Source organism: Petromyzon marinus, chromosome 43, assembly GCF_048934315.1.
Source record: "Petromyzon marinus isolate PM22_M1 ecotype Great Lakes invasive population chromosome 43, UKy_Petmar_22M1.pri1.0, whole genome shotgun sequence".
In the NCBI taxonomy this organism is placed as follows: domain Eukaryota; kingdom Metazoa; phylum Chordata; class Hyperoartia; order Petromyzontiformes; family Petromyzontidae; genus Petromyzon; species Petromyzon marinus.
The window spans coordinates 4286979-4302195 of NC_133709.1; the positions used below are offsets into that span (position 1 = coordinate 4286979).

At 54.2% G+C, this 15217-nt stretch overlaps 1 protein-coding gene across 1 annotated transcript in view; it reads right to left on the reverse strand.

Moving 5' to 3' along the window:
* The window catches only part of LOC116951490 (uncharacterized), a 64202-nt gene that overhangs the window by 12360 nt on the left and 36625 nt on the right, over positions 1-15217 (reverse strand). The window contains exons 4-7 of the mRNA XM_032970140.2: positions 3178-3349; positions 1952-2098; positions 1311-1504; positions 570-760 (exon numbers count right to left, since the gene is read on the reverse strand). Coding sequence (XP_032826031.2) covers positions 570-760; positions 1311-1504; positions 1952-2098; positions 3178-3349 — 704 coding nt within the window. The remainder of the gene's footprint in view (positions 1-569; positions 761-1310; positions 1505-1951; positions 2099-3177; positions 3350-15217) is intronic.

A 15217-nucleotide genomic window follows, 5' to 3' on the forward strand; every position in this document is an offset into this window, starting at 1 on the left:
CACATCACTCGCGGTGTGACTTGCGTTGTAACGTCACCGCAGCCATGACTCGAGAGCAAGCCTGACGGTTGATTTTAAATTACTATTAAGGCTTTCCAAAGCAGCTTGAATGCCTTCATTCATCAGCTCTGTTTGTGTGGGGGGTTGGGGTCACAATAACTCTCGTAAAGTTAATCCAATATTAACATAACTTTGGTATAAAGTTGTGCTGCTGTTAGGGACTTCTCCTACACAAACCTGAACAAATTAACCAGATGCTTGCCCAAAACCTGACAAGCGCAAGCCATTCTCCCCTACCCCCCCCCCCCAGATGACGTCACCACGCGCGCCAGGCGCCACGCGACGTCATCTTTGCCCCGTTCGGATTGGAACGCAACGTGACGATCGCAAACGCACGTCGGGCGAGCGTTACAGAGCGCAAGGACGTCTGTGCAAAAAGTGGCACTCGCCGCGTGCACCGCCCCCCCTCTACTGGACACCTGTGAAAAATGGGGCTTCGTGGCTCGTCGGATTCCTCCGGGATGAAAAATAATAAAAATAAAAATAATAATCGAGATTCCGACTCTGACCTGGCGCGCTCTGCGTGTAGCGCACGTCGTTCCGCGGCGCCGGCAGCGGCTTGGGGTTCCCCGGAGCGAGGGGGGGCTCCGGCCCCTCGAGTGGGGCCGGGGAGCCCTCGCGGGAGAGGCTCTCGGGGGTCTGCAGGCCGCTGGGCGGCTGGGACAGCAGGCCCGAGTGGCTGGGCGACGCGGGCGCGCTCCTGCCAACGAGCGGGACCGCGCGCACGGCGTCAGAAAAGAGCGGCGTGCGTGCTCGCACACGCGGCCACAACCATTAAAGCACACACGTGCGCGGCGCTAGAGTTATCAAACGATAGCGCGCGCAAAGCGAAAAACATTACAGCACATACGCAGTGCTGGAATTATCAACCGATAGCAGGCGCACAGCTACAAATATTACAGCAGGCTTGCGGCGCGAGAGTTATCAACCTACAGCGGACACACAGCTGCGAACATTAACAGTGCACGTGAGGTGCTCAAGTGATCAACCCACAGCGCGCACACAAAGCACACAGCTGCAAACATTACAGCACCACGTGCGACGGCTACGAGAGCTATCAACGGATAGCGCGCACGCTCGCGCAGAGCTACGACCATTACAGCGCACGCGCGGTTGGGGGCTGGTAGGGGAAAGATGGGTGGGTAGGGGGCAAATACAGATGGTTGAAGGGACAGGCACGGTGGAGGAGGATGATAAGGTGGGGGGGGGAGAGAAGGTGGGGGGGGGGGGGCTGTGGGGGGGGTGGTCACCGTGAGGAGAGGAGGCCAAAGGGCGTGCGGAAACAGGAGGCCCCGCGCTGCCGCCGTTTCTTGAAGGCCTGCTCGGTGAGCTTCGCCTGGCACGTGGGGTCGATGCGCCAGAACGAGCCCTTGCCCGGCTCCTCCTGCGAGCGCGGCACCTTCACGAAGTAGCGGTTGAGCGACAGGTTGTGCCGGATCGAGTTCTGCGCGCGACAACAAAGACAAAAACAAAGATCCCCCGTTCAACCTCAACAGGCTTTTGGGGAAAGCGCTGTTAGCGAGCACCTATGAAGGCCGTAACGGCCACGCACTCCTTGCGAGCGGACGGACAGACACGTGCGAGGACACGCAAATATGGGGGCAACGGGTGGAAAAAGAGAAGGACAAACAGACAAATGGGGGAACGGACTAACAGATAGATGGATATATGAACAAAACGGAAGGACGGAAAGACGGGACAAACAAACAAAAGACAAATGTTCGACGTGCGGACGGACAGAGAGAGAGAGAGACAGATGGACACGTGGACAGAGCGGACAGAGCGGACGTATAGATGGACAAAGAGAGAGACAGACAGATGGCGAGAGACGAGACAGACGGACAGAGAGCATGAACAGTCAACGGTCCGCTCCGCTTCGTCGCGGCCTCACCTGCCAGCCCTTGTCGGACATGCGGTAGAAGGGGTAGTTGTGGGTGATGTGCGCGTAGATGCCGCTGAGCGTGAGCTGCTTGTCGCTCGCCGACGTGATGGCCTGGATGATGAGCTGCGCGTACGAGTACGGGGGCTTCGAGCCGTCCTGCGTCGGCGGACACAGCCGGCGAGCGCGCGTCAAAGCGCACGACGAAAAGGCACGCACGGACACACGCACGCAAGCGCAAGCCCTCACGCAAACGCGCGCACATGCGGCACACTAACGGAACACAGCGGCAGGCTCACGCGCTAGCGCACAGCCCTCAAGCGGTAGCCCACAGCCCTCGCACGCTAACGGAATGTGCCCACTCCTCCCCCAGATGTATTTATTATTTTTAAATGGAGATGTATTTTTGTATTTATTATTTTTCTACACACGACGGAGTGAGCAAGGAGGAGGTGAGCGAGTTGCGGCAGTCTTTGCCACTTCTGATTGGATTCCTTCGAGTCACGTGACTTGTCGCTCGCTGTCCGGTTAGGTCTCCGATTAGAAATGTTTTCGATGGCTGTGCAGTGTGGCAGTGCTTGGCGCTGGGTAGCATGTGGTTGTCCAGGGTGACTCCAGGTGGCACTGGCTGTAGTTGTGAATGGCGACACTAGGTGGTGTATCGGTGTGCAGGGCGGCACTGGGTGCGACACGTGGCTGTGGAGGTTTGCTGCAGGGCGGCACCATGCAGACAGATGATCTCACAAAGTGACTCTAGGTGGCGTTGGGTGTTGGTGCCGGGCGAAGCCACGTGGTCAAGCAGGGTGGCTCTCGGTGGTGCTGTGTGTGCTACGTGGTGCCGCAGGACGGCTCCAGGTGGGGTACTGGGTGTTGGTGCCGGGTGTTGCTACGTGGCCGTGCAGGGTGGCTCTAGGTGGCGCTGTGTGTGCTACGTGGTGCCGCAGGGGGGCTCCAGGTGGTACTGGGTGTTGGTGCCGGGCGAAGCCACGTGGTCAAGCAGGGTGGCTCTAGGTGGCGCTGTGTGTGCTACGTGGTGCCGCAGGGGGGCTCCAGGTGGTACTGGGTGTTGGTGCCGGGTGTTGCTACGTGGCCGTGCAGGGTGGCTCTAGGTGGCGCTGTGTGTGCTACGTGGTGCCGCAGGGGGGCTCTAGGTGGTACTGGGTGTTGGTGCCGGGTGTTGCTACGTGGCCGTGCAGGGTGGCTCTCGGCGGCGCTGGACGCGGGCGCCGGGCGCGCACCTTGGGGCTGTCGGCCTGGGCGCCGTCGCGCTCGCCGCGCTCCTGCTCGCGCTCCGAGACGGCGCGCGCCGCGTACTCGGCCACGAGCTGCAGGTCGGGCGCGAAGCCACGCACCAGCCGGTAGCCCGAGGAGCCGGCGCCGCGGGGGCTCGACGGGCACGAGTTGGCGGCGCTGGCGCACGCGGGGAGGGGGGGACACACAACGCGAGAAAGTAAGCACAAAGAGCCGCGCACGCTTAAGCGCCGGCGCGAACGTGAGCACGAAAGCGACCGTAAACACAACCGCTAAAAACGACTGAACGCAAATGCCAAAACGTCAACGATAGCAACATGTGAACGATAACACGAAGCGTAAAAACATTAACGTAAACAATAACACGGGCGTAAACACAGGCACGAAGCGTAAACATGAACGTAAACAATAACACGGGCGTAAACAGTGACACCAATGTAAAACACAAACGTAAACACGGACACGTAAACAGACTCGTCAGAGCGTAAACACTGCCAACGAGCGGGACCGACCCAGACGTGAACACAGACGCGCACAACCAACGAAGCAAAGCAGTGGAGCGAGGGGCAGGGGTCTGGGTCCCTGCGGAAGCGATTGTGCCCCCCCCCCCCCGCTCATTTAGGAGGCACCTCATCGGTGTGGCCGGGAAGGCTCGTGCGAGGTCGAAGCTCCAAGCAAAAAAAAAGGTCATCGCTTCCTTCCCTCTGCCAGATCCCCGCTCGTGTAGTTTTGTTTTTTTATGCCGCGGTCGTGGACACCGACCCGATCCCCGCGTTTACTGGGTCCACTGCCCTGTGGCACAGTTGGAGCGAACTGTGCCACAGGGCGAGCGATGCCCAAACCGCTCCCTTCCCCATCCACCCTCCTTCACCAATCCTGTGCTGACCAGCATGGTGAAGTACGGTCAAACAACCCCAATGGCTTGACACGGCGTGGGGACGGGGGTGGGGGGGCTTCATCCGTCGGTCGAGTGACAAGTGGCCGTAAAATGATCACGGCCATTGTAATAAAACCGACTGTGGTGGAGCGCGACTCGCCGGTCCGTTGACGCTGTCTGGGAATAACATTAATCTCGATGAAAGCGGTCAAACATCAGTGCGCTCGGCCATCAATTATTACCATCGCAGCCCATCGGTGAACCGAGTAAATCATTTCGGATGCACGTAAATCGTAAATTCAAATCTCCATTCATCTGCCCTTCTCCCCCCGTCGCGCCGCTGCCCCCCGAATAACGTTCCCGACCGACCCCCGATTCTGCGTCCTCATTTCGAGGCGAGCCCGTTCCTCCACCCTCGTCCACCGCCCGGCCACGCTTCGACGTTCGGCCGGGGCGGTCCGGCGGCTCGTCGCCGCGACCTCTCGGCGATCGCAACTCTCGCTTCAACAACGGAATTATTAACGCCGCCGTGACGCGCTCACAGCCGCTTTCACGAATATATAACGGATCGCGATTTGCGGGAAGGCTGCTCGCCAAGGGTGCGATTAGCTTCGTGAAACAACACAGAGCCCGCGGAAATCCAGCTGATGTGGCATTCTCAGAAAACATGAAAACCCCACATCCTGTTCCAGGTTGTTCTGTGTTTACGGCATACATTGTTCATAGTCATCGCAGTCCACCACCATCATCATCATCATTTCGATTCAGTATCAACATGCATCTCACTGGCAATCGCCGTACATCACCAGAAAATCATCGGCCGTCTGGAACGCTCTTCCTTCCGATGTTAAGAAGCCACTGGATTTATGCATTTTTAAATCACCTACACTGAAGACTCATTTATTTAGGATTGCTTTTTGTGTTTAGATTGTTGTCCTTCCACCGCACCGCCGATTAGCATGGTTGGCTGCATACTGTGCACATATACACACATTTAGCCACATTCGTGTGTAACATTGGTACGTCACATTTGAGGTGTGGTGTAAAATATCCATCAAGAACCTATGAAAGCCTATACGGTACAACGAGGGGGTGGAGAGCCAACATCACGCCCGGACGCCTTTGTCTCCTCAGTGCTGCTGTGTACATGCTGCACTATGTAGTCATTTGAGGCCTCAGGGAGGCCTCGGACTGGTTCGTCACTGAATATATATTAGTCGTGAAGTGGGTTCGTGCTAACAAGTGCACCGTGCTAACCAGTGCACACAAAACATCCCTTGTATAGCCTTTAAACGGACCGTTGGAGCAAGTGCTGTTGGCGAGTAGCAGCAAATATGAAGGCCGGCACGGCACACAAGGGGGTGGGTGGCCAGCACCACGCCCGGCTGCCTTTGTCTCCCCAGTGGCGATGTTTACACACCGCACCAAATACTCATTTGAGGCCGAGTCGACCTAGGGGAAGCCCAGGACCGGTTCAGATAATCGTCTCTGGATGTTGGCCGCGAGCGGGAATCGAACCCGGGTCGCCGGGTTCGTAGCGCAGCGTAGCGCTAACCGCTACACCGTCGCTCCCCATACGCGCACTCAACACACACAGACACGCACGGAACACGGAACACACGCATGTGTACACAGGACTGTATATGACCGAGCGGTGCTCGATGCGATCTCATTCCTCTCCCTGGACATTGTGTTCCCCCCCCCGCCTTCTGTGGCTTCCGACTGACCAAACGAGCCGAGCCACTTCACGTGCCGGCTCCCAGCCCCGCGGCGTTTTTTCACAACACGGCGGCAATGACCTCGCCACAGCCTCGCTCGGCCACCTCCCAGCGGTTACCGCCGCCGGCTCCCAAACTCGAATCTCACGGGATCGTACTCTCGTCGAGGTGGCGAACACACTGGGGAATCTGTACGTTTTCCCCCCACTCTTCCGGCCCTGCAAGACGGTCTTCTTCCCATGATATACCCCTGTTTTTTTTTATTTATTCGTGGGAGCCCACAAGGTCACGACCCTAGGTTCTGGGCCCCCACTGAAACCTTCGGCGGGCAAAGACGATGACACCCGAGTAACCCCAGTGCGACTGGGGAGGTCACGGGGTCACGAGTCGAACGTTCGGCTGCGTGCGACAATTTCACCCCTCCCCCACTCTCGCCCGGACGTGGTGCAGCGGATCCGACGGACTGTCACAACCTGAGTTCGCGATTCGATCCAAGAAACGATGAGTTTCAACGTCTCCCTTTTGTCTCGTTTGTGCCTCCTCTTCTTCGCAGCCACGAGTGCCGCGTGTTTCTATTCTGTGCCGACTTGTTGAGTCGCATCCAAGGACGTACGTATGTTGAACTTCTCATGCGTGTATGTACGTTGAACTTCGTTCGCACCGTACGTAGCCCACCGCGCTAAACGGAAGTGCGTGGGGCAGAGAGACAAACTAAACACAAAAATCAGTTGTAAAGAAATGAGTTTTTCAATTTAGATATAAAAGTGAAAAGCACCAGAGGCTTCCTAATATCTGAAGGGAGAGTGTTCCAGACGGCCACAGAAGCTCATCCCGAAAGCCTCGCATCCTCACACCCTCGTCCCACTGCCTCCTTCCCTCTCACCCTCGCTCTCCCCTCGACTCCTTACCTCCTGGACCAGCAGCTTAGAGACAATATCCCGTACCGTAACCTCACAGCGCTGAAGCGTCACCCCCTCACGTTTGCGTACCCTTTGCATGAATCGTAAAACAATGACCGTATTGTCCAGATTATAAGAAATCCTTTTTAGCCGCCCCAGTACTTAAAGCAAAAGTTGGAGATGCGTCTGATAATAAATCGGGTAGGTGTGTGTGTAACCATATTTGTACGATTTTATCAATACCGGGCACATGTTTGGGCTGCGTTGTACAGTCCGGAGAAATACGGTAATTGATTACAATGTGGAGTACGATCCAATGCACGAACCATGGGCATAGGAATCGACTACAAATCATCGAACCGACACATCTATGTAGGACTACCAAAGGCCCTCTTGCCACCGTGGTCATCAAGCCCTACTGAACATGCATGATGCATGTATGTATGTATGTAGAACTTCTTTCGCACCGTACGCAGCCAACCATGTTAAATCGGAAACATAACGGAGGCCTTCATCCAGCAGCGGATCGATCACGGCTGATGATGACGACGACGACGACAAATCACCACTGATGCATATCACGAAAGCTGGATGTTGTTTTTGTGGGTGGCAAATCTTGAAATCGGCAATCAGAAGAAAAAAAAACATTAGCCGGCCCTGCAACGTGACGCATAACTGGGAGACGCATTCACGACCATCACCATTACCCATCTTCTTTACGAGCGCAATTTCACAATTAGGGACGTGGGTGCCGACGGGCACTCGGCGGTCCACTTCACTCCTCGGGCTTCAACGTCCACTTCGGCGCCGATGGCTCCATTACGGAAAAAGCCGCAGCGCTGCTCCCCGTCCACCGTGCCACGCTGCAGGCTCACCCCATTTCACCTCCGGCCGCAATTCCAAGCCACCGTTTCTGTCTTCTGGCACAGCCGCAGCTGGCCGGGTTGCTGCTTAGAATGTGCAGAGAGCGAAATGTGATTTTGGAGCACTCCCGACGTGTTGTTGTTGTTGTTGTTTCGGGACCGTACCACGCCATCGTTCGGCGCATGCCAGAAGCGTCTTCGCCCCCGCTCAGTGCGGTGTGTTGCAGCACGCGGGCACAACAACGGCACAACGCAACCACGCACCGGGCGCCGAAGCAGCAAATACATGGCGATAATTAAATGTTATCTTTTAGTACAGATTCATCCCCGGGTGTGCAGCGCTTTGTCGGGGTGCTACGATTCTCATGACGAGGGTTCGATTCCCGGCCAACGGCCACCGTCAGCGGCGGGTGACCTCTGGCCTGGTTCGGCGAGCACCCTCCCAGTTACCGCTTCCTTCGCCAACCTGAACCGAACACCGCGAGTGCCGGTTGGCGGGCGACACGGCACCGGGGGAGGGAGGGCCTTCTTCGTACCAGCAGTGGCCTGACCAAAGTGTTGGGAAATATTCCTAAAAATATAATTGAGCCCGGATTTGTCACCGAGACCTCTAATTGCCAATCACTTCCAAGATACCCACCTCAAGAGGTTTCATTCCATTCACTGCTCATACGCCAAGGTTCTGCAGACGAGCAGCATCTCATCCGCCCTTCGTAACTGTGAATCTGCAAGGGCGATGCATCCTGTCTTTTGAATAATTATTAACCACTGGTGTAATTTCTTCATTCTCAATTGCATTCACTATTAGCATTCACTCCTTAGTGAGTAAGCATTCCGTTGTTCGATTCGTCTCGCCACGTTATTCCCTCTGTAATCTTCCACCATTGTTGCCAAGAGAGTTTCTCTCTAGCCCATCGGGTGCTACTTCCAGTTTAAATCAAATGTTTACGTCTTGAAAATAAGGGAAACTGCTGTTGCAGTACTAGTTACCAATCTGCTTTCTCCACATGCAAATTGGGTGGCAAGTCATCACTTGCTCACTCACTCGGTCACGCGGCTGCCACTGTGCGCAAAATTTCAACGTGGAACGACAAAACGGTGACGGAGACGACGGTGGCCATGCCAAGACCACGACGGCGATGATGACGATGATGACAATGATGAAGAGGATGAAGGCGATGATGATGATGATGATGATATTACCAATGACGGGGAGGATTATTATGACGACGGAGGTGGGTGACTTCACGCAGGCGTGCAGAGGATGGCAGAGGAGAGAGCGAGAGGAGAGAGCACGAGGAGAGAGCCAGGAGAGAGCGAGAGGAGAGAGCGCGAGGAGAGAGCGAGGAGAGAGCGAGGAGAGAGCGAGGAGAGAGCGAGAGGAGAGAGCCAGGAGAGTGCGAGGAAAAAGCGAGGAGAGAGCCAGGAGAGAGCGAGGAGAAAGCCAGGAGAGAGCGAGGAGAAAGCCAGGAGAGAGCCAGGAGAGAGGGAGGAGAGAGCGAGGAGAGAGCCAGGAGAGAGCGAGGAGAGAGCCAGGAGAGAGCGAGGAGAGAGCCAGGAGAGAGCGAGGAGAGAGCCAGGAGAGAGCGAGGAGAGAGCCAGGAGAGAGCGAGGAGAGAGCCAGGAGAGAGCGAGGAGAGGGCCAGGAGAGAGCGAGGAGAGAGCGAGGAGAGCGAGGAGAGCGAGGAGAGAGCCAGGAGAGAGCCAGGAGAGAGCCAGGAGAGAGCGAGGAGAGAGCCAGGAGAGAGCCAGGAGAGAGTCAGGAGAGAGCGAGGAGAGAGCGAGGAGAGCGAGGAGAGAGCCAGGAGAGAGCCAGGAGAGAGCGAGGAGAGAGCTAGGAGAGAGCGAGGAGAGAGCCAGGAGAGAGTCAGGAGAGAGCCAGGAGAGCGAGGAGAGAGCGAGGAGAGAGCCAGGAGAGAGTGCGAGGAGAGCGAGGAGAGAGGAGAGAGAGCGAGGGGAGAGAGCGAGGAGAGAGCGAGGAGAGAGGAGAGAGCGAGGAGAGAGAGCGAGGAGAGAGAGCGAGGAGAGAGCCAGGAGAGAGCCAGGAGAGAGCCAGGAGAGAGCCAGGAGAGAGCGAGGAGAGAGCCAGGAGAGAGCCAGGAGAGAGCCAGGAGAGAGCCAGGAGAGAGCCAGGAGAGAGCCAGGAGAGAGCCAGGAGAGAGCCAGGAGAGAGGGCGAGGAGAGAGCGAGGAGAGAGAGCGAGGGGAGAGAGCGAGGGGAGAGAGCGAGGAGAGAGAGCGAGGAGAGAGCCAGGAGAGGGAGGAGAGAGCCAGGAGAGAGGCGAGCGCTCCGATCGCTCTTCCTGTGCAAAAGAAAAAAACCCGAGGTTGTTTAAGGAAACGTGGGGGCGTGTGCGTCTCTGTTAAACATCTGGCGTACGCGGGCGCCCACTGTTTTTTGCAGAGCCAGTGATTTTATATTTAGTTGTACTGTACAGCGGACCACATGGTTCAGGAACGGCACAAACCACATGAAGGAAGCAAACTGGAATTTAGTTTTATTTCCACGAAACCCGACTACGTTATTAGTTGAGGCTTGCCGTGGGCTGTCAAGATCCAGAGCCTTTGCGACAGATGACGGTGGCGGCTGTGGTGATGGGATGATTACGATGGCAGATAATAATTGTGGTGTTGACATTACCAGTCATGATGGCAAATTATCCAGAGCAATAGGAAGGTGGTGGGGGTGGCTCGGATAAAACAAAAACAAAACCCCAGATGATGCAAAACAAACAGAGGCTCGGCTATAAAACAATATTTTTTATTTCACCTGTCCAGAATGGGGGGGTGAAGATATACATTGCGCCTCGTGTTTTTATTATTTAAAGGTCACGTGCGCTCCAGAGTCATGAGTGAGGAGAAGCTAATAATTAAACCAACGTTCATATATTAAAAAAAAATCCCTCCCCAAGCACACTAAGTACGCAAACCGGAGAATCGGCCCACACATGATCTGTTTTTTTAGATGATGAGGACGGTGATTTGCGATGACATTTTAACAAGGACATTACAATTATAAATAACGCTGCTTAGTGTGGGTGTTGAAGGGTAACAAGTCGTGATGCTTGAAGCGTAGGTTTTCGTCGTTAGTATAATGGATCAACGTTTGTTTTGTCCGTTAGGCCAACGTGGTGGTAGGTTTTTTTGTTGTTGCCAGCATTCGTGTCATGAACCCCTCCACCGCCCGGGAAGATTTCCAAGTATACAAAGATGTTATTTATACGTGGCCCAACGCATCCATCGGATTCTGACCGATAAAGCTTAAAGATTTTTTCATGAATGAATTTCAACGCGAGTCTTGTGCCACTGGTGAGAGACCCCTTGGGGAGGACTTCACCCAGCAGTGGCTAGAGATCATGGCGGCTGCTGCTGCTGCTGCTGCTAACGCCGCGGCTGCTGACGTACGTTAAACTTCTTTCGCACCGTACGTAGCCAACCGTGCTGATCAGAGGTGATGATGGACAGCTGGGTGGCGCAACGGCAGAACTCGTGCCTCACATCAAGAAGGACTCTGGGTTTGATTCCAAACTGGGGGGCGGCCTCTCTGTGTGGTGGTCGTATGTTCTCCCCCATATGCTACATGGGTTTTCCTCAGGGTCCTCCCCGTTATCCTCCCATAGCGAACCACGTACAATGTACGTCGTATCGGCCAAACATCCCAGCGCTGAAAAATGTACCCGACAAATGTATTTGATTGGGATCGCACGTAGCAGCAGCAGCAGCAACATCGCACCGCTAACTTCGACAATTTTGGCAGGGCCTTGAGATTCAGCGAGGATATTTCTTGGGTAAACAAGTGTAATAATATCCAAAAGAGGTTTTTACGGTTTAGATCGCGTAAACATAAATGTGTCGTTAAACCCGCCACCACCCGCCACAGCCAATTAGTAAGGTTTGTCACGTAAACAAAACGTGCCAATTAGTTACTACTTCAGCACACAAGTGTGTTGGAGAGTAAACCCACTTGTTTACGTGACAAACCTTACTAATTGGCTATGGATATCATTGATCGCGGAAAACCTACGTGCTAAAGCGTAATAATAACAATAAGAATACAATGGAATAATTGGGAGCCAATGTTAAAATGAAAGCTCTGGGTGGGACAGTTCAACGCGTACCAAACCCGGACTTGCTCGACGGAGAAACGCCGCGTCACGACCGCCGCCACCACTGCCCCCCCTCCCCCGCGCCACCCACACATTTCCACGTCCCGCGATCGCGCGCTCCGGCCCCTGTGTTTATTTACGAATCATTCGCTGTAAATTATCAAAAAAAGGCGCCCACTCCCGCCCCCGCCGCCGCCGCCCCACCATCTGCGTTTACGGCGGTAGCAGAGTTCACTCGCAGTCACCCTCCACCTCCATTGTCGGGCAGCAGGAAGAGAGTAAAACAAAAAACGAACCAAAACACACGCGGGTGGGGCGGAGGGGCGGTGGAGAGTGGTTGTTTTCCGCGTGCCGAGGAGGCGCAACGCTGGCGGGTTGGACGTTTCAGCATCATCATCAGCAGCAGCAGCAGCCATGGTTTATCCACTACTGGATGAAAGCCTCCCAGCACCGCGGGAGGCTCTGCGGTGGCGAGATGTTGACTAGCTCGCCTTGTATGCAGGTGGTCATGGGTTCGATCCCGACCCAGACGCCTGCTGCTGTATATTTGGAGTGTGCATGTTCTGCCCATGGTGGTCGCGTGGATTTCTCTCCAGCTTCTCTGGTTTTTACTCTCCGCATTTAGGTATTAAGCTGCTTTAAATTTCCACGTGACAAGCCACCTTACTGAGCTATCATTTGTGGCCGGGTCGCTTCTGAAAAAGAGCTACGTAGCTCTGTGGTGCGTCACCCGGTAAAATAAAAAAAATACGTTTATAGTCGACAGTTTTGAGAACCCATCTCGTGGCGCGCCATTCTCGGCGGTGGCCGTCCACTCGGACGCGTTCTCTCCTTTGGCTGCCGTTCGGTCATCGGTCTCGCCCGTCATCCCGTCGAGCGACGTGTCCCCGACGGGCCCAGCTACCACTTTGTTTGCTGTCGATGTGCGTATGTACGTTCAACTTCTTTTGCACCGTACGTAGCCGAACCGTGCTCGTCGGAGGTGCAATGTGTTGCTCTCTAATCTGCGTGGTCCTCGTTCTAAGCAATTTCATGCATGCATCTCTCCACGCGTCTTTGTCTACTCTTCGGTTTTGCACATTTACTTAGGTTTAACGATTTAAGTGATTTACCTAGAAGCACATTTGTGCATTTAATGTGCAACAGGCTGCAGGCTGAGCAATGGGAAGCACACCTACCGGGCTTGATGACGTGCCGTCAAACAAGCCCTACGACCGACACGGCATGGGGAGGCCTTCTCATCCAGCAGCGGAGTGGCAAAGAGGGCCTATGAAGCACGCAAATCATTCACGCACAACACCAAAATGGAAACTCGACGAATGGAGCGGCGTAGAGTTGGAAGTGTGCACCCCCCTCCCACTCCCGCGCGTTTGACCATGGGTAGAGCAAGGCCTATACCGGAGGAGAGGACCGTGCCTGCCCCTCTCTGCGCACCGGCGATATTAGCGAAGGAGACACCCGTCGACGGCGTTTCGAACGGTCGTTGCAACGGTGACCGAGGATCGGACCGAAAATCCATCAAGCATGACGAAGGATGCGGCCGCCGCCCACCCGAGGGCCGGAGCGTTCATTACCGACGGTGCCGAAGCGACGCCAATGAGTCTTGGGGCGAAGGCGCAGGCCGAGATAATTTGGTGACGTTATTAGAGGGGGCGGTTCGCCGAAGGAAGACCAAACATGGTCAATAGTCAAGGCGCTGTCCTGCTCAAAAAGGTGGCATCGAGGCACCGGTGCTAATCTCGCGTTCACAGGCGTGAGCCGGCGTGGCGGGAAATTATTCCACGGTGCTTTGGCGGAGGGAGAGTCTATCCATCCGTAGGACAAACCACTGTTGACTTTCCAATAAAGTGTTTTGCCCATTTTATCGACCGCCAGAAGGATGATGAGCCACCCAGCCAACCTGACTGCAAGTTACTCACTCGACCATAGAGCCATCCAGCCAGTGAATGGCTGACCTGATAATATTGAATTGTACAGCGTTCACATCAACACTCAAAGTGTTGGGCCGATTTGGTGGACTAGACCAAGAGAATAATTACACAAAGCCCACACACTGAGACTCGACCAAAAAACTCCACGGGGTTGGCATCCACTCGGCTCAAGACTATGAAAAAAAAAACACAAAACCCTTGATTGAAATTACGAGCACTGCTGCGTACTGGTTTGTGCAAAAAACAAAAAAAACCCTTTCAGATAAACACCTCAAGCAAAACTTTCCCTGCAAGTTAAAGGGGGAAAAAAAACATTTTCACTTGAAATGCGTTTTGTGCAATTGGCTGCCACTGATTAAATCACCGTTATCGGCTCATGGCCCAGCCGCTGCTTTAACTCGGGGTCAGCGGATTTGGCTGTGTGAGCGTTTATTTTTGACTTTTCACCGTTTGTTTTTTTTCTTTGCTCACTTAAACTTCGACGTCCATTACCGAGCGCGCACAGGGACGGCTTTATCACGACGCCGCACCACGGCGAATCCTAAAAACTAAAAATATATATTTTACAAGGTAAGGCCTTGCTGAGCTATATAGCTCTCTTTCAAAGCGACCTGGCCACAAATTATAGGTCAACGAAGTGGATTATCACGTGGATATTAATAACAGCAAAATACTCTAAACACATGTTTGTAAATGTGAAGGGAAAAATCGGAGGACCCAGAGCAAAAGGCACACCATCACGGGAAGAACATGTAAACGTGAAATATACAGGCGTCAGGGTTCGGGATCGAACCAACGACCTCCTGTATACCATGCGAGGTAGTTAACATCTATAACAGAGGTTTTTTTGGGTTAGATCGCGTAAATATAAATGTGTTGGAGAGTAAACCCAATGTTGTGTTTACTCTCCAAACACACTGGGTGTACTGCACTAGTAACGAATTTGCATGTTTTGTTAACGTCAAAAACCTTACGAATTGGTCGTGTTGAGCGGTGGCGGGTTTAACGACACATTTATATTTACGCGGCCCAACCAAAAATACCTCTATTATGGATATTGGTCGCGAAAGCCTACGGCGTGTTAAACTAGTTGACGTCTTCTCAGTTCGGTCGACTGGGGCCGACAATGGGAGCCGAACGATGTCTGCGAGACGTGATGACAGCCTCGCGCAATAAACACGGTGCATAAGCCGAAATATACTAATAATGATGATGATGGTGGTGGGGGTGAGGAAGAAACCTCTACTAGATCTACTCAGACGTAAAGTTAGTACTCGTATGTCCGCGCAAAGGCCATAACCAAATCACCCAAAAACTGCGCCCAGGATCTCAGAAGCTAAGCAAGCCTGAGCCTGGGTTGAATAAGGGATGGGCGCCTAATTAAACCCAGGCTCCATTAGGATGGGTGCCTACAACGCCTGTTCTACATAGCCTACAACGCCTGCATAGACTAGGGGGTGTAGACTTCTGCAGGGCCACACTGTCAACAGAGGGCAGTTTCACCCAAATCAATTGTTGTACTGCTCACCGTTTTACCATTGCACACCGATAAGCGATGTAATCACCGCGGCAAGTGATATCTAAACCGGTCCTGCCCCCCTCTCTTAACTTCAACACCCTGCACTGACAAATGT